The following is a 24,704-nucleotide window of genomic DNA, read 5'->3' on the forward strand; positions in this document are numbered from 1 at the left end:
TATTTGATGCCCATTACTAGGCAGGTTTTTGATGGCTCTATTTAAAAATGTAGGATAGATCACCTGACCCATTGGCCAAACCCCTGAGTGAGCAGAGGACAGGTGTCGGTATCCATCTGACTTGCGAAGCAAGAAGGAGACAAAGGAGATGTGAGTTTAGAACTCTCGAAACAACAAAGAGATCAGTGGGCAATCATTTCCTCTAGAAAGAACTAGAAGGAAGATACTGACCCAACAGCCTGTCTTAGGCCCAGAAATACATTTCAGACTTCATGTGGTATGTTTAAAATTGGCACAATGCTGAGAGATACTGCACCCGAGATCAAAGAAGGGTTGCGTGTGGCCACAAGGCGTCCTTTTATTTGTCATTGGAATCGGGGGAAGGATTTGTTCACCGACTGTCCTTACACAGGTCCATGCATGTGCAGATCAGGCATTTTAAGCTGTCATAAGGACTATGGCTCAGGGTCTCCACAAGCTTTCTTGTTCAACAATGTTTTAACTTCCTCTATCCTGAAAAGGAGCGAAGCTGCTTGGGGGCTGTGTTGTTGGTAGAAAGGTGGTGTTGGCTGTGGCAGTCAGGACAGAGGACAGAGAGGATATGTCCTTTTGTTTTACCCGTCCGTCCCCTTCCTAACAGGAGATGAAGGTCTCAGCACTGGCTGAGGACCTCTTAGAAAGGAAGTGGTTGGGAGAGATGGAACCAAGAGGGAGAGTCCTGGTTTACCACTCGCTGGTTCTGTGACCTTGGCCATTCATGACTCGTAATTTTAGTTTCTGCATCTGTCAAATGGGCATAAACTCCTTATACGCCGCCTTCCAAGATGACTGTGACCATCCAGCGAGAGGTGCGGGAATGTGCTCTGAAACCTCCCTATCTCTCTGCAGACCAAAAGGTCTGTGATGGTCTGTATCTGTCCCTAAGGATAAAACAAGTGTGAAAAACACACAGTATGCCTTGCAAACCTCAAGAAGCTGAGCAAAAGATTTGGGAAGCATGGGTTTCTATTTTTTACATCGGCCATCTTAAAAGACCTAAGTAATTCCCCAGTATAACTATTTGTAAAAGTAACAGGCATCAAAGAGGTGAGGAAACAAACTGAGCCCCTGTTCATCATCAGGGAATTGCTTCCCTTCGGTTGTGCTGTAATTTGAGTTGAAGAACACCATTTCTACAATGTTACTGGTTGTCAGGCTACATTTGAATGGACAGACCCAAAGTTTCAGCAGCTACTGTACCTTTACTCACGGTGTGACAGGTAAATCTTTACTTCATGCCTTTGGTCTTACAAATCGAAGAGCTTGGGTTTGCCTGACAGTCTTTTTTAAAAGGAAGATTAATTTGAAATGTATTTTCACCCAACCCTTTGGGCTGTCCATTCCCACATTTCTGACAATGGGAAAGACTCAAAAGGGGCTGATGTAAGGCTTAACTTTTCAGCGGAAATTCCTCTGAGTGTCTGCTTTCTGCTCTTAACATGTATAAACATGTTACAACCATGTACATGGGTGGCTTCAAGTGAAAGACACCCCAGGATGGGAGCGCAGGTGAGAAAGCCTCACCAATGGCAGGAGATGCTAAATGCTGTGTTTTATTCCAGATTTGTATTAGAAGAGGGCATTTTAAATAGCCCCTTCTGATCATTGTGTTAAAAAAAAAATAGAGGTGAATAAAGGTGAACATTTGAAACCTGGACTAAGCCCCTACAGGCAGGGATGTTTCAATTTTTTGGTTTTATTTATTGAGATCTCCCTCTCCTTTACTTATGTACAGAGCCCAGTTATTGTGCACTGCCACCAAACTGGAGCTTTTTAAATGATTCGGGGAAGTATAGTTTTCATTTAGGTTTGTGCCCTCCAGTCTGTTTATACTGGTCGATACACTTGTCTGAAAAATATAATGGATTAGCACATCATTCAACAAGCTAGTCAGAAGGCAGGCTCAAGGCGACAGATACCAAAAAGTAAATTACAGTCAGTAGTAGGGCCAGGCCATGCCCAGAGCTAGGAAACATCGTATCAGCATAAAACCTGTATTCTCTGAGAATGGTGGCGGAATGGAAAGGGATGAAAAATTTACACTCAAATATAATAAAACAATCAGCTCTACAAATTCATATGGCGCTATAAACTGTGTGGTTTATGACAGCGAATACAAAGGGAATCTGGCGCTCACGACCATCCCTCACATTATAACCTCAGCTGGAAACAGAGACTCGGTGGCATTTGTTTCATTTAATGGGCCCACTTTGCAAGTGGGCATATATCATGCCTTACTTTACGCATTCCATTTAAATACTTGTAAAACTCCAGTTTGCTACAGGTTTGTATTCGGCAGCCCAAGGGTTTGCCGAAGGCGGGCTCTGGGGGCGGAGGGGAGAAGAGGGCTAAAAATCATATCTTTATTCTCTCTTAGCTTTCTCTCTCTCTTCTTCCCTCTCCTTATTTCCTTCTTTCTATTCTCTTTTCTCAAGAAACGAAAAGCAGTATTGAGACACATTCTCAAGATCTTGAATTTATATACTCTCTATCACCTACTTGGACATGAACTAAATCATCTATGGCAGATATGTCTAGTTATAACTATTAAAGAGTTTTCTGTTTTATAGTCAGAGACAATTAACACGAACAATTAGAAATGAATTTGAAAAGCCCAAAGGCTTTTTTGATCTTTCACCATAAAATAAACTCCAAACAGCAAAACAAACAAATCACTTCCCTTACCAAGAGCTTACTGAAGGACTCAGGCACTGGACCTCCACAAGAATATTCCTTTTACCAATTAGGTACTAATTGTACGGAGAGACAGATGAGCAGAAAAGGAATGTGGGAGCCTCAGTATTCAGAGGGAATGTATAGGACAATTGGAAAACCTACAAATGCAAAGAGAGACCTGCAAAATCACCCATCATATGGGCTGCTTATATGTGAATTAAGGGGAGCAGAAAAGGAAGCAAAGATGGGATTTCAAAGCTAAAATTGTTACAGAAAATATTTTCCCCACTTTTTTCCCTTTCTATATAAATTATCAGATGTCAATAGGGGGATCAATGAATACAATTCCTGAGTCTTAGATCTGGCAGTCTTTGTAGTAGACTTGATCATCTATCAACAGCGGAAAGATCAAAGGCAGCAGACCTCATTCTGACAGCTATCAAGTTTCATCAAATGGTACTAGCTAATTGCACTAGGCCTTGGCCCACAACTGAATCCACTACTCCCCCTTAGAATGTCCTACAGTTTTTGTCTCACGGGTGGTACCTCCATCAGATTTGGCAGAAAAGGGAGTTACCCTGGCCTTAGTCTGTGACTGGTGTTTCCAGCTTTGACCTTGCCTTATGTCTGGCATCACTGCTACATCATATCTCTGCCAGTTGCACCCCCATGTGGATGAACCAAGGCTGATCAAGCCTAGCAAAAGTAACTACGTAGACATCTTCAGGCCTCACCTTTAGCAGGCGAGAGACACAATGAATTCCTTCCAAACTTATTTCTCTCCTTCTCCATTTCCATCTTCCAAGTCCATTCCCCAACTTCTCTCCAGCAGAAGAGAGAGAGCTATTCCTATCTATTTCCCAAGTTCATGCCCTTCACACAAAGCTTATCCTTTTGAGACCTGGGTCCAGAGATTTTCCCTTTCTCAAACCTTTAACGTATCTTTCTCTACATGCAACTTCTTGACTAATGTTAACATCATCTAAGCGTAAAAACGAGACCCATCAAGCCCAGCCCTCCTTCAAACTACTTTCACCTTCCCCACCTTCTTTACCCTTGAACTGCCTGGCAGAGACGCTGACAGTCACTGCACTCATTGGTACCACTCTCTCAACAGCCCCTGAATTTTTTTTTTTTTTTTTTGCGGTACGCGGGCCTCTCACTGCTGTGGCCTCTCCCGTTGCGGAGCACAGGCTCCGGACGCGCAGGCCCACCGGCCATGGCTCACGGGCCCAGCCGCTCCGCGGCATGTGGGATCTTCCCGGACCGGGGCACAAACCCGTGTCCCCTGCATTGGCAGGCGGACTCTCAGCCACTGCAACACCAGGGAAGCCCAACAGCCCCTGAATTTTGCCTTCAGCCTTCGTGGTGCTCCTGATGATACTCAAAGCACTGGTCATCTTCTAACTGATGGACACAATGGCTGTTTTCTATCCCCATGATATTATAACTTTAGGACACTTGATCACATCCTTTTTGAAAAATCTTTCTTTGACTTTCCTAATGGCAACATCCATGCTTCTTCTTGAGGAGGAGACTCTCCAGATCAGGAGACTCTCTGATCGTTTGTGCTTCATCTTACATGCTCCCATCTCACCCTTGGCCTGTCAGTAAATTGGGATCTTCTCAGCTGCCCCCACTCTCTCCTCCTTGGTAATCTCATCCACCTCCTTTGGGTCCCGGTACAATCTATATGCTAACCACTTCCCCAACCTGTAACTCTGAACCCAACCTCTCTCTTGAGCTCTGGAGCCTGTTTATTCAACCGATGTCCCACAAGTTTCTCTAATGTCTCACATCTAAATTGGAACTAAGTTGTAAAAATGCATTTCCTCCTTGCTTTCCACTACATTTGATCAGTCACCAAGGCACTGATCTCGCCCGAAAGAGGCCTCTCAAATTCATCCCCTTCTCTTTATTTCCACTGATGTGCCCTATTGTAATTCTTTTTTAAAAGTCTCTTTCCTGGGCTATTTATCTGTCTTGTAATTGGAAGACTGACATCTATCTTCTAAATTTCTTTTGCCAGAATACTTTTTCTGAAGCACAGATTTATTATTTCACTTTTCCCTTTAAAACATCTGATGGTTTCCCAGGGTCTGGAAGAGAAAGTCAAATTTGTTTAGCTTCCTCTAACATCCTTTACAATATGGTCCAGTCCTAACTTCCCAGACTCATCTCTTGCCTTAAGAAATGACTTTGCAGGTATGCCTCCCTTTGCCTGGAATATCACCTTCCCCTTTTCCAAGTGGAAAATGCCCATGAACACCTGACCTAAACGCCATTTCTTTGGTAAATCCTTTGCAAACTTCTCTAGGCAGAGTTAGTCAGCCACACTCTCTATTCCTGTGGTTTATATAGCGCATCTCTTTATTGGAACATGTGACATTCATTATTTATTAAAATATTTGAGGCCTACAATGTATAGGACACTGTAGCTTGGTTACCATGTCTATGACACTTTGAAGACACTGGGTCCTTGTGCGCAGGAACTATGCCTTAGTTACTAATAACCTCAGTTTTTTTAAATTATATTTTGGACACATGTGGGTCACTCAGTATTGGCTGAGTGCTGGCATGCATGAATATATATTAAATGTGTGGGGAATATCCTAGGTACTCTGGGTTTAGACCCTTATTATTTATTACTGGGCCCTGCTACTGAATTTTGGAACATTTCTAATGTTGACTATCAGAGTTTTTGAATATATATATGTAACTTTACCGATGGTTTCAGAACTTCACTTATAGACGTTGGCATTGTGAGAGTAACTATTTTATGGTTCTGAACAGGACGGTTAATTGCTCCAAGTCTCAGCCTCTCTTAACCCATACACATTGAAAAATTCTACTTGTTAATTACCTACAACTTCCCAGAGGCAGCTAGCAATAATAATAATGGTTAACAATGAGTGCTTTGGAGTAAAGTGGGATAGGTTTAAATGCTAGTTCTGCCCCTTTCTAGTTGTAATACTTTGGGCAAGCTATTTAATCTCTCTGAGCCTCAGTTTTCTTATCTATAAAATGGGGATAGTAATTGCACCTAACGATAGTTAGGATTATAAACTTGAATGGTAGTAAAGTGCTTAGGACAATACTTGGCACACAGTAAGGGCTTAATAAATGTTAGTTGTAATTATTGTTCACTGTGAGGCTATATACATGAATAGAAAAGGTCCAGCGTGATATGAATACTTCACAGACACAGCATCAGGAGCACACAAGTCAATCACCACATAATTGTTTAGGATTCTACACATTGTCAGTGTGTTCACACTTTTTATACTCTTGGACACTCTATGTTTGGGAAATGTAATAAATATAAATCGGCTATGTTTAAATGTCTAGAGTCAATAAAATCCGAATTTATCCTCAAAAATGAAACACCCTTGTGGAAAAGACAGTCAGTCTGTCCTTTGCATCAGCCCAGAATGAAAGGGTAACAGCTAGGTATCTGGGAGAACTACAGTTATTGACATCACTGACCTATAAACATATCCCCTTCAGCATGATATACAGCACTTCAGTACCCTTGTTTTTATATAATTGCTATTACCAAAGCCTTTCAATTTCAAGTGCTCAAACGAGAGCAATTCATATTTCAGATAGTCTGCCAACGAGGAAAACTAATTTCAAAATATTTGATCATAAAAGTTGTCCTCAGCTTCTACAGAGATAATTTAGTCAAATAATATCAGATAATCTGAAAGCAGTCTTAGCAGGAAATTGCTCGGGACTCTGTCTAAGCAGCCTCCATTTGCACTTATATAAATGTACTGAAAGTGTAGGAGACTTTGACAGCCTGCCATATGTGATTTCATTCCATAGCCTACCTACTTGGCCATCAAAAGTTATATCCTTTGAAGCATTGCCAGAATTACTTTACCCCCAGTAGATATGCTAGATGTGCCCTTTAAAAGCCATATCATTTCTTTTCTACTCTGACTAGTGCAGGGTAGCATCTGCTCAACTAAATTCCTTTGAAGGTTAAAAATAAAATAGCCTACTTCTTCCAGGCTCCCCTCCCCCACCCCGACCCTGGCGCTGAGGATAAAATGCCCAGTGTTGAATGAATTTCACATTTTTTAAAGAAGAAGGAGCCTGAGAAATCACTTCACTTCACACTTAAGAAAAATTAAGATCCAGGCTTTTCGAAGCTCACTCGCCTGATCAGAAGCAGAGACAACACCAGAGCCAGGTGACCAGAGCCAGGTCTCCAGGACCCCTGTCCAGAGGGCTTTCTCCTGCTTCTCCCAAGGCAGAACGTCTGATAGATACAAGGCAGGCCAAGCCAGAAACCAGCAACAGAAAACACCATCAGTGGAGTGTCTTAACGTTATAAACAGAAAACTAATGCTGGGATTTCACCTCCAGGAAAACATTTGCTTTGTACAAAGAGTCGTACTTGGCATTCTCTCTACTCAGAGCTCTGACAGTTGCAGTCATTTAATACATTGTTGTGATGCCCCTAAACAGATCAAAATTAGTAACATCATGATTCAGGATTGTCTATTTTCCCCTCAGCTTGCTAATCTTATGCTTCTTTTATAATTATTTTAAAAGGCACTATATGATTTCCTGAGCACCGCCCCAGGTGTTCTCAGTGATAATGAATGGATAAACATATCATCCAATGTCAGGGAGCAGTTGTGACATTTTAAAAGTATCTTCCGTTCAACTCTTCTAATTTCGATGTATGTTACACCCAAGGTTGCAGGCCTGTGTTTTTACTAAAGAGCTGAATGAATCCCAGTCAGTGCAGGATTTACTTGTCTGCTCAAGTGAAAAGGTTTTGAATGTAGTGAAATGGCACGGTCCTTTCTTGGTCTTTGCAAACCGTGTGATGTCAATTCTAATGAATGAACTGGAAAAATTATGCTTTTTCTTTTTATAATTTCAGGGAATTGGTTCCCAGTCTACCTCTTCTTTTCCTTGAATTTTCATCTTCTGTCCTGAGGGGTGTGCAGACTTTTGTAAATTCAAACAGATATGCAGACAGGACATCACAAGCACTCCTACCCTCCACTGCAAGCACTTCGACGTGACCCTGGACAACTAGAATGAACAGTCTGACCAGGTTGCAAACAACATTCCCCTTAAGTTTGGGAACTGAGGCTAGGAGATCCCCATGCTTACTAGGAGCCTTGAGCCCTGCTTGCTCTTAAAAAGTTGTCTGCCAACAATGGAATCTCATTTTCCACACAGTTGTTTCTGATTGATCTTCAAATGGAATGCCTCTGAACACTTTAATTTTTGTGCCTCTTGCCCCTTCCTTCACTGCCCCCCCACTTTGATTTCTCAAGTAGATAATGATTCTATTCATAGATACTTAAAAGCAAGAAAGGAATTCACCACTTAAAGGAACACTTGGTAATACAAATAATCTTTATTTAGTCATTTTGCAATTTGCTAGCCTCAACATTTCTTAAAACAAAGCAAGCCTGTACCTTTCATAGCAAAGAACCAGATCCTAGCTAATGCTACCATTCTTGTTTTCTGGAAACACTCCGCGGGGTCTCTGCTATATGTAGCCAAGCACATTTTCTGCAATTTTTTTTTATTTTTTAAGCTCCTGAAAGTATCTGGTTTAACAGTTAAGGACTTTGGTTAACCAGATCTAAGCATCTAATAAAGTATGGTAGCAACAAATACCTGAAAGTCAAGACAGGCTATAGAATGATAGTAAAACTTGTGAAACCATCCCTTATGTGTCTGCTTCTTAAAGTCTTAGCTCTTTCCTAATCAAGAGGCAATTTTCTATTGTTTCCTTGGCAAAGCATTACTTAAAGGGATTACCTGTGGTTCTAAAGCAAGGTTCCTATTGGGGAGAGAGGCTAAAAGGGAGGGGGCTGCTCGATACAAAACTTGCTTCTCTCAAACCTAGAAGAAAAGCTAAACACAGTCTATGACTCTTTACATGATACCCAAATGCTATTACGGACATACTTCTGAGGTCTACCAAAACGCCACACTTGGCTCATAGGTATTCTTTGTCATCTCTGCCAAGGGTCCTGCCTTGCCCTAAAAACATCCAATCTCAAACCGCTTTTTTCTTTCCCAGGGATAACTTCTTTCTGCATACATTCTTCTGCTCTCAAAAAGTTTGCATAGTTCTTGAAAGTAATAGATTTAATCTGCCAGCACGTTCGAAATTAACAGCATCAGCGGAAGTTTTTGTCTTATTATTGAATGTGGTAAATGTGCAGTTGTAGGAGGCTGAAAAGGGGAGGAGACACCAAAGGAAAACCTGGTTTGCTGTTTTAGTGACTCATTTGGGAAGTTATTTACATCTGTAGATAAGAGTGCAGAAGGCACAAAAACCAAATCAGAAAGAAATCAATTTTATACATTTATATATGTATAAAGGCGTGTGAATAGACACCTATTTACACAAATACGCATCAAAAGATGCTCTGAATCACCGGAACGACTGCTATCAGTCTCTTTAAAAATGACTATTTAGGAAAAAGAGATTGCATCTCTGGGCTGTCATCCAAAGGGGGCAGACGGAATAAGAAGGATAAAAGCCACATGGCATTTGTTGTCTAAAACCAGCATAAGTTTTCAGGTTATCAGCCTAGTTCTAGAACTTATGCAAAAACCTAAAGTCGATCTCCTTATTATATTCCAACTGATATTATCACTGAAATTGTTGCTATGTCACTCCTGTCATGAAAACCATGTCTTCTTATGTAAGAGCTGAAACCCAATACAGATTGAATGTGTGTGTGTAGGAATGAAATTTGGATTTCACATGAATTTAATGATTTTATGACCTTCTTCCCAGGAGGTCAAGTTATTTCTTATTCTTCATTTGAGCAGTTTGCCCTCACTCATCACTCTCCTAGGGGCCGGGCTAACTGAGGAAGGCTTAGGTGTAGAGGTATTATTTTGCATATATTGCCTATATAAGCACCACATTATAGACAGAAATTATCTTTACTTTCCAACTTTGCATAATAAAATAAGCCATTAAGTTAATACCATATAGAAAATACTGCTTGTCAGGCAAAGAAATGTACATTGCTTTCCAGAAAACTGGGGACATTACATTGCCAATGCCTGCATGAATAATACATGGGTTAATTCAGAAAAACACCGTTTCATTATTTTAAAATGAATAAATTACGGACTTAGAAGGATGACTAAATTTTCTCCTCCATCTTACTTTTGCTTAGTGCTCTATTTTAAAAACGAATATGAAAAAACCATTTTATCCACATAAATAAAACAAGCTAGCGCCTCAAAAAGTATTTTTTTCTGACTTTAGACTTCTTGATCCCACAAAATGAAGACACTGCATTTTCTTTTTTCTCTTGATCGCATTACCTCCAGAAATTAAGACGCAACGTAAAAGGTCTTCAAATTATACATTTGAAAAAGGTGAGCCTACCTTTTATTGTCTTGTGATTCTGCAATTCAGTCTAACTAGAAAAGCCCTTTTTGCATACTGACATTCTGTGTTTTAGCCTCAATGCCTGATAAAACGTGTTCAAAGGAATAAATGAAAAGAATATAATTCTCACGTATGATGACTCAAATTTCTTTCATTTTGTTTCGGAGATTTTGGTTTACTCTGAAGGCCTGTTAAAAATCAATTCCATTTGGGAACTGATGGAAGCATGGAAGAGAGAAAGCAATGCACCAGTAATAAGAAATTAATTTGGAGTTAAAATAAGTAAAACATTCCCATGCAGTGCATTTAGGCTGAGCATAAAGTGACAGCCAGCGGATTATTCTACCGATTTCTAATGCTGGAAATTCGGGTGGCATTTACTAGCATAACCTTTCAACTCTGAGCACATCAATAGAGGCCGACAGTGGCTTGAAATATGATTCCTTGCAGATAGCATATCCTCATTCATCTGACTGTGCTGCTCTGTGCTCCATTGCACAAACAACGTCTCACCCACTTCTGAGAGGACACTAATAAAAAAGGCATCAATTTTCAGCTCTAGTACTACTGTGATCTCTTTATATGTTCGACATCCAACATTAAATTAAAATGCTGTTATAAATCCTACTTTCTGAATCTGGAATGAGTGTTGGGTTTTTGTCGCATGAGACTGCAGCAAATCTTGTCAAAAGCAAGGAAGCACGTCTTGTTCACTCAGAATTAATGTTGTGGATGAAAGAACGAGGTAAAAGGGGTTGAATATGGTGAACTGAGGGTGTCAGAGCTGGTGGGGACTGTAGCTTCAGGGTGCCAACCCGGGCAGGGTATTTGCCGCTTTCAAGAAATGGCTAATCGAGAATTGTAATGGTCAAGGATGAGCTGTGTGGCAGGAAGATCACTGATAAATAAATAGACAGGCACACATCCACATCCACATATACCAACAGAAATATTTTAAGCATAAAAAAATTGTCAATTATTCCTCCCTGGCAGAAACATATTTTCCAAACACCAGTGGTCCTGATGAAGTCTCGTGGATTCCATCAGATTTCTGCCACAGAGGCTGCCACGACAATTCAAAGCTCAACAGCCCACTGTGACATGCTCTCTGGGGCTTATGTCAGTATTAAATAATTTTAAAGTTACAAGAGAAAAACCTAGAATTACTGGATGGTGAGGGAACAACATTATTAGAAACTAAGTGGTATGGAGTCAAACAGTTTCAGAAGCTTTCTGTGTAACGATCGTAGGGGAGGAATAAAAAAATCCCTTGCAAGAACAAGGCAGAAAGAAACCGGCTAGCTTTTTCAATTTTGCTAAGGACGGGAACATACTATAGAAGAACAGGAGGGAATTTTTCTACTCTTTCTGATAAAAAGATCCCCGCTAATATAGGTTATCACCTAGAACTCTGTAAACTAAATAGTAATGAGGGTTTCCACAAAGATCCAGCATGCAGAGCTGCCGCGTTCTTCAGCCTGGCTCGTTCATAATTATGGATGAAATAAAGAGGTGTGTTTGCCTATTTGGGAGGGTGGGGTGGAAGGAATAGGGGAAAGAGCGAGCAGTTCAATATCCGGATCGAACAGAGGAACTTTTTCCCCCAAGGATCCTGCCGGGAGGAACCTTGACATGCACAAAGTCAGAACGTAGACAAAGTTGTCCTGGTGAGAACGATAAGGTCACCCGTGGGATTGCTGAGATTATCTCTGTCAAGCATTCGGACAGCATGCAGTCAAATGATGCATCATGCAGTCATTTTCGAGGGGGGGTGGAAATCAATTTCTTCACCAGGTCGCTATTTGCTTTTCAAAGTGCCCTTGTAGGCCTTCACCACCAAGCATTTATCAATTTAAATGTTGTAAATTGATAATGTGCCACTGTGCCTTGTCCTGTTTCTGAATTATTTTGATACTTATTTTTTCTCAATAGTCTCTAAACCTTCAGAGCTTCCACATTCAAAAGGGCATTTTTCTTTGTTACACAAGAAGTGATGAACTTTTTACGATTAGCACAGGAGAAAAATGCAGACTTGCTGAGGTTAAAAACCAACAATAATGACAAAACACAAGCTGCAGAAAATGATACATTTTTCTTTTTTTAAAAAATTAAGGTATGCCTACTTGACTGACTTTAAAAGGGGGGGCACCAAGCAATATTTGGAGAGCTGTGTGTATTCGTTTATTAAAGGAACCTCTGTTATCCTAGTGTTGCATCCATTTCATACACCAACTGAAGAAATGCTAACACTTGGCTCCATTATTATAAGCCCTCTGCCGTGTTGAAATAATACCTGTTTTGTCTTTATACTCTAGCTATATAGGATGTGATGATGCCAAACAAGAGTAATAACTTGTAAGCTAATGTCTTCTTTTTTTTTTACCCTGCTAAATATCTCTATCTCTATCTCTATCTCTATCTCTATCTATATATCTTTCACAAGCATGGAAGCAAAGAGTATTAACCACATACTAACCTCAACGTGATTTGCATTGAAAAACATAGAATGGGAGAGTTGAGGCCTGCACTATGGAGAAGCAAAAGAAAGACATAGCAGTTGCAAAGCATCTTTAACCTCTAGTGATTTATTGGCCCTCAGCCAAGTTATCAGGGGAATCTAATTCTTCTTTATTATTCAAATAAACCGCATTTGGCACCATGGTTCCCTTTCAGAATAGCTTCACAAATAGACTGAGCTCTGTCATTTATTTGACCTTGTACTTTTATGCTGTAGCTGTAATTTTATTTGCCATTCTATATAACAAATGCAGAGAAACCTAAACTATGGAGATGAACAACAGGAAGGGGAAAGGAGTTTATGGTAAATATATCTGCATGGCTTTAAAAAAAAGACAAAATTTAAAATGACCATCTACCCCTTTTTGCCTTCACCTCTATTAGCTCTTATAGCTGCAGCCACCCTACCCCTTTCAGCAAGCTGCCTTGAACCAAGCCAATGTGTAACCTTGTAGATAGCATATCTACAAGGTAGACAGCTACCTTCCAGCTGGCTTACAATGGCAAGGAGGTATCTTCTAGCAGGATGGGGACTTTGTGAGAAGAAAGAAGTGACTCATATGCAAGCTGGGCACTGGAGGTCATGGGGGGTAATTAGTGTATATCTCAAGAGAGGGCTTAATTGGCTCTAGGGTATTTCCTCATGGTATCACAATGTAAAAATCTGTTAATTTCCCAGTCTGCTCTAGGACCCATTATGTTTTAAACAGAACTCTATGTTAACTTGAGAACAGTTTGCTGGCATAGACGTGCATCCGAATCATCATCTCTCCCTCCAATTTCAAGATAACATGTTTTCAGAAGATAAAGAGTCCATTTATATCCTCTGGTTAACTGAGACCCATGTCCTCTGCCTCTGGCAAATAAAATGTTGAATTTCTCATCAGCATTTAAAAGAAAATGCAGGATTTGAGGATGGATTAGGGAAAGCTGATTCAAAAGCACATAAACCATCAAACTATTTAATGCTATTGTAAGTCCTGGATGCCAGAACATCATTGTCAAAATGATCTTTGGCATACCAACATCTGAGAGAAGAATCTTCTGCCGGCTTACGCGCGATTGGCGATATGTGTGTTCATGGGTCATTATAGCCTTGTTCTGAATGTGGACTCCAATGGAAGCAAATCGATATGGCATAATCCATATATTAGCCTCCACAGAAATTGTATTTGAGATTTATTTTAATATTTCAGTCCCAGAAGAACTTTCCTTTCCTTATGAAGTGATACTTCCTTATTTTTATTTTTTTAGTTTTTTCAATGCACCCTCTAGCTGGGCTCAAGCCCTGAACCACATGAGCATGTTGGGACAATGGCTGCCCTTTGAAGCACTGGGCTTGGCGGTGTACCAAGAACAAGTGTATTTACTGTTTTCTCATACCATTGAGTAACCCGCTGTCCAGAACATTCTGTGTTGAACATTAAAAATGCTCAGCATCAGTTGGATAAAGTATTGGATTTAGACAATGTCTACTGTAAGAAACTGGGTGTCAGGTGATATAAAAACTACAACTACCATGCTGGGTATCTAGTTGTTAAAAACAGGGTATACGCTGTTAGAACATAATTGACTGTTACTGGAATACTGGGAAGTTGGTTGTTAAAACACTGGCCATCACTGAGAGAAGCCCAGGCATTCTGAACATTGTGTAACTGTTATTTTTTTTTTAACTTTTTATTTTATATTGGAGTATAGCTGATTAACAATGTTGTGATAGTTTCAGGTACACAGCAAAGCGATTCAGCCATACATTCCTTATTTTTGATGGTTGGCTATGTTTCTCTTTTTGCTTTGGTTGCCAGGAAGCTCATAGGGAATTTTGACACTTTATCAGACCATTTATATCCCTTCTTATAAGCCTTTATTGTGTTCTCCTACTACGAGGTAACAGATTACCTACTTTTATCTTTTTTTCCCTTAGACCCTAGTTCTATTTTGCCATTACTTTTTATTGTATATGTTTGTGTAAGCTATTTCCTTTTTGGAAAGAGGAGGCTATAAACCAACAAATAAATATTTCTGTAAGCTTTAAATCCTCTATGGAAGTAGAAATGCTTTTTATTTACCATATAAAGTCTCTTTTGGATTCTTTGGCGATTGAGCCCCTTAACACATTGGAAGAGGTTTCATAAAAGCTGGCTACCCATCATGCTGCATTTTCAGTATTAGGGAAACCACTCTGGTTTCTTTGTTCATGTTTACTTTCGCCTGTTCCATTTTAAGTAAAGAGCAGAGTTGTCTTTAGCAGCTCTGGACACCATCACCAGATATAAGAAGTCATTTAATCTCCATGCAAAGCAAACTCAGCAATGCTATTCGGGTTTCTTCCTTTAAGATAAGGTCTCATTATGAGTACCTAGGAGTCATTTGCACCCAGGGATGCAAGTCAACAGTGCATTTTTCTACAACCTGAAACCATATCTTGGGTGTTAAATGATTATGCCTGGCAAAGTCAAAGGGCTGCTGAAGATGTATCATCATAGAACGCTTCATTCGTATCATCATGACAATATGAAAATATCTTAGAGAAAATAAGTGGCAAGCACGCATCCTAGACACCCGGAGTTCCACCCAGTACACACCTGCTCTGGCTGTCTCTGTATTCATGCTACACAACTGAGCTGGGTAGAAGCTTCTCTACTGAGGTTTCTCATGAGCCAAAAAAGACTCCTAATTCTTTCTTGAGAACATAAGCCGTTTCAAAGCCACCATATTTATTTACATGTTGAAAGAAAATAAAACTGAGAAAGATACATCTTGAGAGTTACAAATGCAGACGCGGCTATGCTCTAACAAAATGACACGTTCGCAGTATTCTTCAACAATTTCACTGGATACGATGATACAATTGCACATTTTCTTGATTTAATGGCACTGTTTAAAAAGGTAAGAAGGGACAATAACTATATAGATTGCTTATCACTGTCTAGAATTTGATGGAAGAACCACTGAGTCAAAGTTGTAGGACAAAAGCAGAGTGTTTGGTTTGCACTTAATTAAGGATGTGTGTGTGTGTGTAAAAGATTAAGGAGGTACTTAACTGAATAACTTTGAGTACATTTACACTGTATGTCACCAGTGAGCAGCCCATACCCCATAATTGAAAGAGGGCACTGAAGAAACTTGCGAAGAGTTATGTCTCAGGACCCCCAACTACCTTTTTAGAACTTAGAACATTAATTGGGTTGGAAAACCTTTCCCAAAGTTTTAGCATAGATTTTCCCCCCATTCTTTAGGCATTTCAAAACACACCATGCCCTATCAAATTATTTCCATGTTAACCCAGAACTATTTCTAAATTTGTTTAGAACTCCAAATACACTCATTGGTGTATGCAAAAATCACTTTGTAGTGATTTACCCTTCATCATTTCAGTTGCATAACGCCTTCAGATGAAGACTTCTGTCCCGTACCACGCGGCCTCTACCTGCGCATTGGACCCTTTGGGCGACACTGGACACAACCTCCACAGAGGGCAACAGCCCATTGTGGCCAGCGTCTACCCCTGGGCGAGTCAAGACGCTGACTATTGATATGCACTTTACAACCCATCCCATGCAAAGGTGGGGAAGGACTGCACGGAAGTTGCCAGCTACTCTACCATGTCTGCACAGCTGCTTTATTCTATGGAAACCTCAATGATTTGCCTCAGATTTTAGGAAAAGACTGACTTGACGCCACAGTAGAGAAGCAATGGAATCTATTGCTTTTTAAGGAGAAACCAGCACAGGGTTAAAGCCAAATTTTTCTTGAACAGATGATATTTCAGATGGCCACACTATTCCAGATGCATCAATTTCCTTGAAAATCCAATCCATATATGTGCATATGCTGTGCTGGCAGGAGGACTGACTGAAATGGCCAAGACCCAAGAGCTAATATTCTTTTGGCCAGAATAATGCAATTATTATTTTCCTAGCTATCACTCTAAGCATACAGAGCCATCTGTTATGCAAAGCAAACGTACACATCTCAATTACAGAAAATGCAGTTGCCTTGACAGAATTTGCATTACAGCACTAACCAGGGCTGTAAAATGTGTTTTGAGCGAGTATATAATGGATGCTTTTCGGGAGTTCCCTAATTAGCATTTACCTGCTTAAACTAATTATTCATCCTTCTTCTTCACTGGCTTATTAAACTTTGTTGGATAGTCTGCACAAAACAGATGAATACGGGCATTGCGGAACAACAAACAGTGGGGTTTCCAGTTCTGTACACTATTAATATGGTGGCGCACCAATTTCAACACTGGAGATTCTCAATTCTAGGTCCCAAACAGATTAAGACAAGGCTTACAGTCTATTAAAAGCCATTAGAAAACCAGAGATTTCAACAAGACGCAAGAATACTAATATCGAGTTGACGGTAGCCCAGCTTCTATCATTTGGTTTGCTCAAGTTTACATAAAATAGAATTGCTAGATACACCACAGCCAATAGCTTGCATGTCCTTAAAGGAAGAGTTAATGGCCCCCTGCTTGGATTCTCAAAAGCAAATAATTAAATTTGGCAGTGTTTCTCCTCCTCCCCCAACCCTCCTCAAATGCCAGATATGTCTCTCTATTATTTCCCAATGTCTTTCTTGATTTAGCTATTACCCAGCAAACTCACTAACGGCCAAAACGTTCCAACCATGCTGGCTGCCTCCTTAGAGCAGTGCCAACTCTCAGAAGCCGTGAGTTTAGGGTGCGTCCTGCCTAAGAGGAGAGAGACAAATCTTATCTCCATCTTTAGCTCAAAGGGGAAACTGAATGAGAAGTAGATTATCCAGCTTGGCAGATCATCACATACATACAAAATCCCTCCCACCGAGGCTGTGTTTTTCTTGTGCCAAACCACCAGATGAAAAGGGTCGAGCTCAGCCAATCACCTGTGTGGGCACAGATACCCAGATGTTTAGCCTTTTTATGGAGAAAACATCTGGATAATTAGTGGAACTGCAAACTTTTCTTCAGGGTATTTTGGCATTCTGTAGCTGCAGCCTGTGTCTGGGAATCCAACGAAAGTCAAATTTTTGTGTTCCAGGGGAATCTCAAGAACTGACATCTAGGATTTTTTCCCTTGCCCCATCTGCCTCCATCTTCTTTTCTTTTCACCTCTGACAGACACATGTGGGTAATTAAACCGCAAATAATGAAAGACTATCCTACTTTATGAAATTGTCTTTCCGCATTAGGAAATATTTGCAAAGGCAGCAAAATACGTCCTTGCAGGAACCCTCCCTGCAACACATTTTAATGGTCTCTTTCAGCATTTCTTGACTCCAAATGACTCCCTGTCATTGTGTCAGCTCCCAGGACAATGCAGGGTCCTCCATAAACATCCAGTAATAGGACACAAGGGAAGCACTATTAGTGTGTCCCTCTCCTACCGGGCACAGAGGTTTCAAAGTTCAAAACAACCAAGGGAAGAAACTTCATTTGTTCTCAATAAATTAATAATGATCCTTGGGGGGTGGGGAGGGGGGCTAAAGTTTTGAGCACAGGTTGATTCTGAACGTTCCGAACTGACATACAATTTTCTCATTGACTTCGTGATCAGAGTCAGGTAGAGCCATTTAAAAAATAAATTGGGTAATTCACGCTAAAGAGAGTATCTGCTGAAGACGGAAAGACATGAGGCTGAAGGAGCCTTCACAGCTGCTGTCAAGAATCAAATTGTCTTACTTACTTGCGAGAGGCCTAGGTAGATGGAGACTGTTTCAGAAATGTACAAAAATTTTCCTTCTTGATTTAGTGCAAATACAAAGCCATCCAGGGACTGCAGAAAAAAATAAATATATAAATAGGTTAATAAGTATACATCGTGGGGATTTAGTTAATAAGGCATCTGATGCAAAGCAACACATAACCAAATTTAAGACCACTTTTTCCTTCATGTTTAACACAATCCTAAGACCTTTACTGCATTATACACGAACAAATGAAAGGTCTGAATTAAGACCACAAGCTCTCCCTTATTCCAGGAACTTCCTTATGTCTCTGTCGTTTTGATCAAGATGCATTACATTTATACATAAAATCAAGTCATGTTGATTTTATGAGATGTTGACTTCATCTTTTTGGATTCAGTAGTGACTGAGATTAAATCAGCATGATTATTAAATAGCTGAACAGGAATGAAAATTGTCATGGAATAAGAGAAAACAAAGAGTTCTTATATGAAGAGTAAGTAAAATCGCCACTTGAGCTCCTATGGACATCAATAATTTGCTAATTAACAGAGGATTATTCTCTCCTCACTCCCAGTGCCTATTGTGTTAGAACAAATAGGGCAAGTCAATATATTATGGGTGAATGTTTACAGGCTGAAGCCTTACAAACTGTAATCCTTGTTTTGCAAAACTCTGTATTAAAGTTTTATTTGATAGATCTAGTTTCTACTACAACTCCTGAAGTGGAAAGAAAAGAAGAAGAGGGGGTGGGGGAGGAGGACGAAGGATGCTGCACATCATCTGTAACTCCTGAAACCTTAGTCCACTTTTCAAAGGGAGGGCTTCATTTTCAGTTTGATGAATGGTGCAAATCATCATGGACTCCAACTGCAAGATACCACTTAAATTGAGAAGAGATTTGTTTTCAAATTCTTGCAATCCAAGTGCATTTTATATGTTCCACCATCCTCCTGTCTTGTGTTTGGCTTTATTCATTTATTTTTAACCAGGTAGGTTGCACAAGTATTGCTTGCCCCAAAAAAGAAGTTTTAAAGATTAGTGGTATTTACAAAGGAATCTGGAAATACAGGGAATCCTCACTGGGAACAAGGTATGGGGCAACATTAAACTAATGTCATAATTTTTAAATATAGAAAGGTGGAAGAAGCATGTAAAATGCAGGTAGAAAAATACACTGCCTCAAATCTCAGGAATAATTTCAGCCTCTTAAAATACTGAACTTTTTCAGAGTTATATATGCATAACATACATATATATGTATTTAATATATATGTATATATTAAATACATGTATTTACATATATGTATGTATCGCTATGGGAATATGTGTTTGTGTGCGTGTGCATGAAATTTGGATTCCATGCTTCCTGATCTATTTTCACAGCCCCACCGGTCAGAAACTATGGGTAGCACCCAACCACCTCCTCTGATTTAGTGGCTTCTGAAAACAATTCAAAAGTCACATTGTATTCCTCCACATAAAAGCAAATTACACGATAGACAAGGTTTTGGTCAAGACAGTACAACAGTAAGAGCTTACATTTATTAATTAGCTTACATTTATTATGTACTAAGCAGTTTGCATGTATTGTCTCTTTTAATTTTCACAAGCACCATTTGAGGTAATTATATTATTATCCACATTTTACATACAAGGAAATTGAGGCTTAGCGAAGTTAGGCAATATGCCTGACCCTAGCAAGTGATGAAGTTACGATTCAAACTCATGAATGAGACAGTCAGACTCATTCACTATACTGCCTTGCCTTCCACTAAAAATAAAGATCCTCTGCTTGATACGAGTACATTAATGAAAAGATAAATCGGATAGCATTTCTGAAGTTAAAATATTTGTATTAAGAGGCAGCCTATAACTTCTTAAAAACCATCCCTTGTTTTTGAATGATTTGTTCCAATGATAGAATCCTACCATCAGGAGACCAATGAGAAATGGGATGACAAGAGAGTTCATAAGTCACTTCCACAAGAGGTCACCTGGTTCCCTTTGCTCTGTAATATCTCCCTGGAAGCATCTAGAGGACAGGGAACAAAACACTGTCTAAGAGAACTGCATTCCTTATCTTTGACAAAACTGTCAAACCCTCTGGAGCCTTGTGAGAGCCAAACTTTCAAGCTTCAGGTGTGGTGCAATGGAAGCTTACTTGGAACCAAAAGTGCAAAAGGATAGAAGTTTCTTTTGCAGAGGTTTGGGAAGCATCTCATTTCAACATGTCTTCACCTCAAGCAAGACATCTCCTAAGAATGACTCATGAGGATTAAGACTCCCTCTTTTGACCTTCCCCAGGGAGAGAAGGGCTTGGTTAGGTTTTCCATTCAACCTAAGAGTCATGGTCTGGTATATAATCACAGAGAGCTGTGTAAGCCATCTTCTCAAACCCTAAAATGCCACTATCAGATTAGAGGGACACACAGAGAGAGATCACAAGGGAACTTCTATGAGGACAAGTGGCAATCAGAAAGCTAAATGAGAGCAGAAGAAAGGATTAATGGAGATGGCACAGAGATGACCCCCTGTAGTCTAAACTCCCATTTTTCAAGTGAGGAAATGTCAGCACAGAGAGGCTAAGTGGCTGGGTAAGACCATACAGCCAGCCAGTGGCAGAGCCAGGATTAAATATGCCACCTCCCATAGTATTATTAAAGCACTGATGACATTGTATCATCCTGGTCGGCTTATTCAACTCCCAAGGAGACTGAATTTCTCCACAGCGAGGCAATGTCTTATTTATCTTTAGTCAACACTTAACAATTGTTCAACTAAGACTTAGTAAATCCAATTCTACCTCCAAGCCCAAAGCTCCTTCCCTCACATCACACGTGCTAGAATTGAGTACGAGAAATGCTAATTATTTCCTCCAAGAGTTCTCTTTATGGAGCTATCAGATTAGTTGCAGATTCTGATGCCACAGATGTCTAACATAGTCTGGGATAGCTCCTGACATTTGGAAGATCAGAGTTAGACTGGATCCTTTCATAGTCTTCCAAAATACCCAGTGCTATTCATTTGCCACTGAAACACATCCTTTACTTTCTCACTGAAAGGGATTATGATTTTTTTTTGAAAGTAGGTTCATATCTCATGTATTTACTAAAATACTAGAGGAAGTTTGGGCACCATAGCAGGGAAGAGGAATATCTGGAGGCTAAACATCTGATACTATTAAGCAGTGGCAATCTAAGAACTGGCCAGTTTTCTTTGGCAAAAACAGAAGCTTCGACACATGCTCCAATTTCCTGGTGAGATTAAAATGAGGCTCTGTCTACATGACTCAAAACATCCAGTCAATTCAATTAAAAATAGCCAGTCTGGTGGGGGGAAGAAACAACTAGTCAGGTTAGTTGTTTGTCATTGCAAAGATAAACAAAACAAGTTAGTTAACCATACTGTTCACTTTTATGCTTATCATTTCAGTCAATTATATCTATAGTATGAGATGAAGATCAATAACTCGGTTATAATTACATTTCAGATAAAGAATGAATATGAAACCAGGTCTCCAGCAGGTTGGCAAGGTCGCTCTTCGCGTAGCCATTACCTTCTGATTCAGGGTCATCCCTGTCTATAGTTAGCTGTATTTTGCTGCTTAGAAAATTTTTAAGAGTAGCATCAATATTGGTTTAATGTGGGTGTCTTAATTTTAAAAGGTGGGAGGAGGAAGGAAACATTCAATTAGTTAGTCTTGGGAACCAAATACGATTAATCTTAAAGTTTGGTGGAAATTTAAAAAATTTTGGGTCAAGAAACTGCTATATACTGAGCTGTTTCAATCACTGCAGGCTACCTTTTAATTTTTTTTTTTTTTAAACTGCCCACTGTTTTCAACAGGCGCCAATTAAGATTCTGGGGTCAAAGGGTTAATTACATCTTCTTACTCAGTATGTAGAATTTTCTGATTATTAACTAAGGTTGGATTAAGATGAAAAAGAATCTACACAAATGTTAATGCTAGTCCCTCCTTGAGAAGATTTATTATAAAGCCACGCTGAAATCTATCTGCTTTCCTCAAAGCAGATGGAGAAAAAAATCTTAGAAGAAACAGTAAAACAGACATTTTCAAGGCATGCGAGTGTCTGATTCATCAAGACAGCGTTCTTATTACTAAAACCAGTTCTTAGCCATCTCGACAGGGCTGTTGGGAGATTTTCTTTGTCACAACCCAGTAAGTCTACGAGGTATGTGTGCAGCAATAAGGCTTGGATACAGAAGTCAGGAGCTATAACATCTCTGAATAATAACGCCTGTAATTATAATTTATATCCCCTGACATCAGTGTAACACATAAACTGTAAGGCGCAGTTTCTTAACCCCAAAAGCTGAGTGCCTCTAACAGTATTTGTCAAATAATGAGGCTATTTCTTTCCAGGGTACGAAACTAACTATAGCTTCATGATTGAAGGTATACTAATGTTTAATGCATTGTGCTAAATGGATTTATAGTCGTCAAAGTTGTTTTATCTCTGCTTTCTTTTTTTTCCCTGCATATTTCACTGCAGCCAAACTTCAGAGTGAAATCTTACTATCGTGCCCTTATAGAGACAATTCTCACGTGCAGGACTACTCTGAAATTAGTGGGTTTTTTCTACATTCCAGTGTAGAAGAGGAAAAAAGAAATCACCCCAAACTCTTTTCCTATGACCTAACTCCAGTTAGAGTGAAGAATTACCAATAGGCTAGGTTATTTTAATGACAGATTATTTTAAACTAAGCCTTCACCATCTGTTCCACCCCCTAATTAGGAATGCAAAAAGAACATATTTCACAATTACATCAGTAAAAAAGTAAGATATACGTGATTTAGATGCAAGTGTGTGCTCCGTGTCCTATGCACTATGCATCTGCGATGTTCTTCTACTTCAGGCTTAGGTTGTGGAGAAAATACCCACCCGTGATAAAGTACAGAGTCTGACACACTCAACGTTCCCTCCACACCCAGCGTTTTTCATTGTCATGACATAATTCTGTTAGGACAAGAGCAGAACGTGAATTTGAGCACAATGCTTGCCAGCCATTAGATACGGGCATATTCTATAACTGCTACAGTGGCTTTGCTGTTAACAAGGAGAGGCTGTGTGAGGAAATCCTTTCTGCAACCTGAGCAATGGGTGAGCATCATGAATATGTGAGCCTGCCCTTGAACCACGTATCTCCACCGTCATGAAAGAGTGAAGAAGCCAAGCTCAAAAGAAGCACGGTCTGGAAAGTGAGGATGGGGCTCCAATACTTATCTTTCCGCTCTGTTTTGGCAGCAGATAAAAGAGTTACGAAAAAGCGTTTCTTACATTTTTTGGCCTTGTGATACAATAACACTTTGATCGAGCTCATTAAAATGCCATGTTGCCCTCTGATTGCACTCAGGAGGTGATGCTGTACTGCTCACGCACACACATGTGGACTCCCGGCAACCTCGAGGAGAGCCTGGGATGACGCCCAGAAGTGCCCACGTGTATCTGTTTATGGGGAAGAAAAAGTTTCCCAAATTTTGCCTTTGCAATCTGAGTTTTAACCATCAAGCACTGTGTAGAAACAAAAGCCTTATTCTTAGAAAGCATCTAAGTCAAGTATATTTTCTCAAAGTGGAGAAAAGCACACATCAATGGTTGGGCTTTTATTTAACTCTCAGAAATCTCTCAGAGCTTTCTGGCTCCTGTGCCTTTTCTTTAGTCCCCTCACTGGCAATGAGTCAATAACATGAAGGATGATAGAACAGGTTCATATGACTATCACATACCCAAAGCTACATGTTCCCCAATCACAATGCTAAATTGGATTAATTCGGTCAAATCTGACTATTTTTCCCTTTAAAAAAGAATTCCAGAACAACAAACCTTGACACTGCAAGACACCTTTCCTAAGAGTTTCCTAAAACACATAACTCCAAACATCTTAAGTGAGAAAACAGTGCAGAGAGACACAGATGGCCTCTCTTCAGTTCTTAGAGGAGAGGTACCAGAATAAAAGGGGAGATGTTGAGCTAGTGAAATGTTACAACATGAAAAGAACAAAGACATCTGCTTTCTGAGCAAGGAGATCAGGTTTTGCTTCTGCTCATTAAAATTCCATTTCGTGGAAGCTGTGTATCAAAGTGCTGACCTTTTTTCTCTGGGATGCTAGTTCAAGCCGTACATCCAGCCTTGAGGAAGGTGGATTTCTTGATTTGAACATCCATCCAAATGGACAACAGGCTCTGGTATAAAGACAGGGTGCGGCATTTGGTAGAACCACACGTGTCTGTGTCTCTGAGCCACAGGGGGCAACACGCAGACCCCACATTATCTGTGGCTTGTCCCAGGGGACTGGGACTCCACCTGAGGCAGAACTGACCATGTGCTCCTTCTGACTCAAGAAGAGGATCCCCACTAGCTATCCTAAGGCACAA

At 40.0% G+C, this 24,704-nt stretch overlaps 1 protein-coding gene across 2 annotated transcripts in view; it reads right to left on the reverse strand.

The window, feature by feature from the left end:
• NPAS3 (neuronal PAS domain protein 3) overlaps nucleotides 1-24,704 on the reverse strand; it is an 870,093-nt gene that overhangs the window by 227,821 nt on the left and 617,568 nt on the right. For both annotated transcript variants that reach the window (XM_073800563.1, XM_073800562.1), the window contains one exon: nucleotides 18,304-18,393. In XM_073800563.1, coding sequence (XP_073656664.1) covers nucleotides 18,304-18,393 — 90 coding nt within the window. The remainder of the gene's footprint in view (nucleotides 1-18,303; nucleotides 18,394-24,704) is intronic.

The sequence above is a fragment of the Tursiops truncatus genome, chromosome 2 (genome assembly GCF_011762595.2).
Source record: "Tursiops truncatus isolate mTurTru1 chromosome 2, mTurTru1.mat.Y, whole genome shotgun sequence".
NCBI lineage: Eukaryota > Metazoa > Chordata > Mammalia > Artiodactyla > Delphinidae > Tursiops > Tursiops truncatus.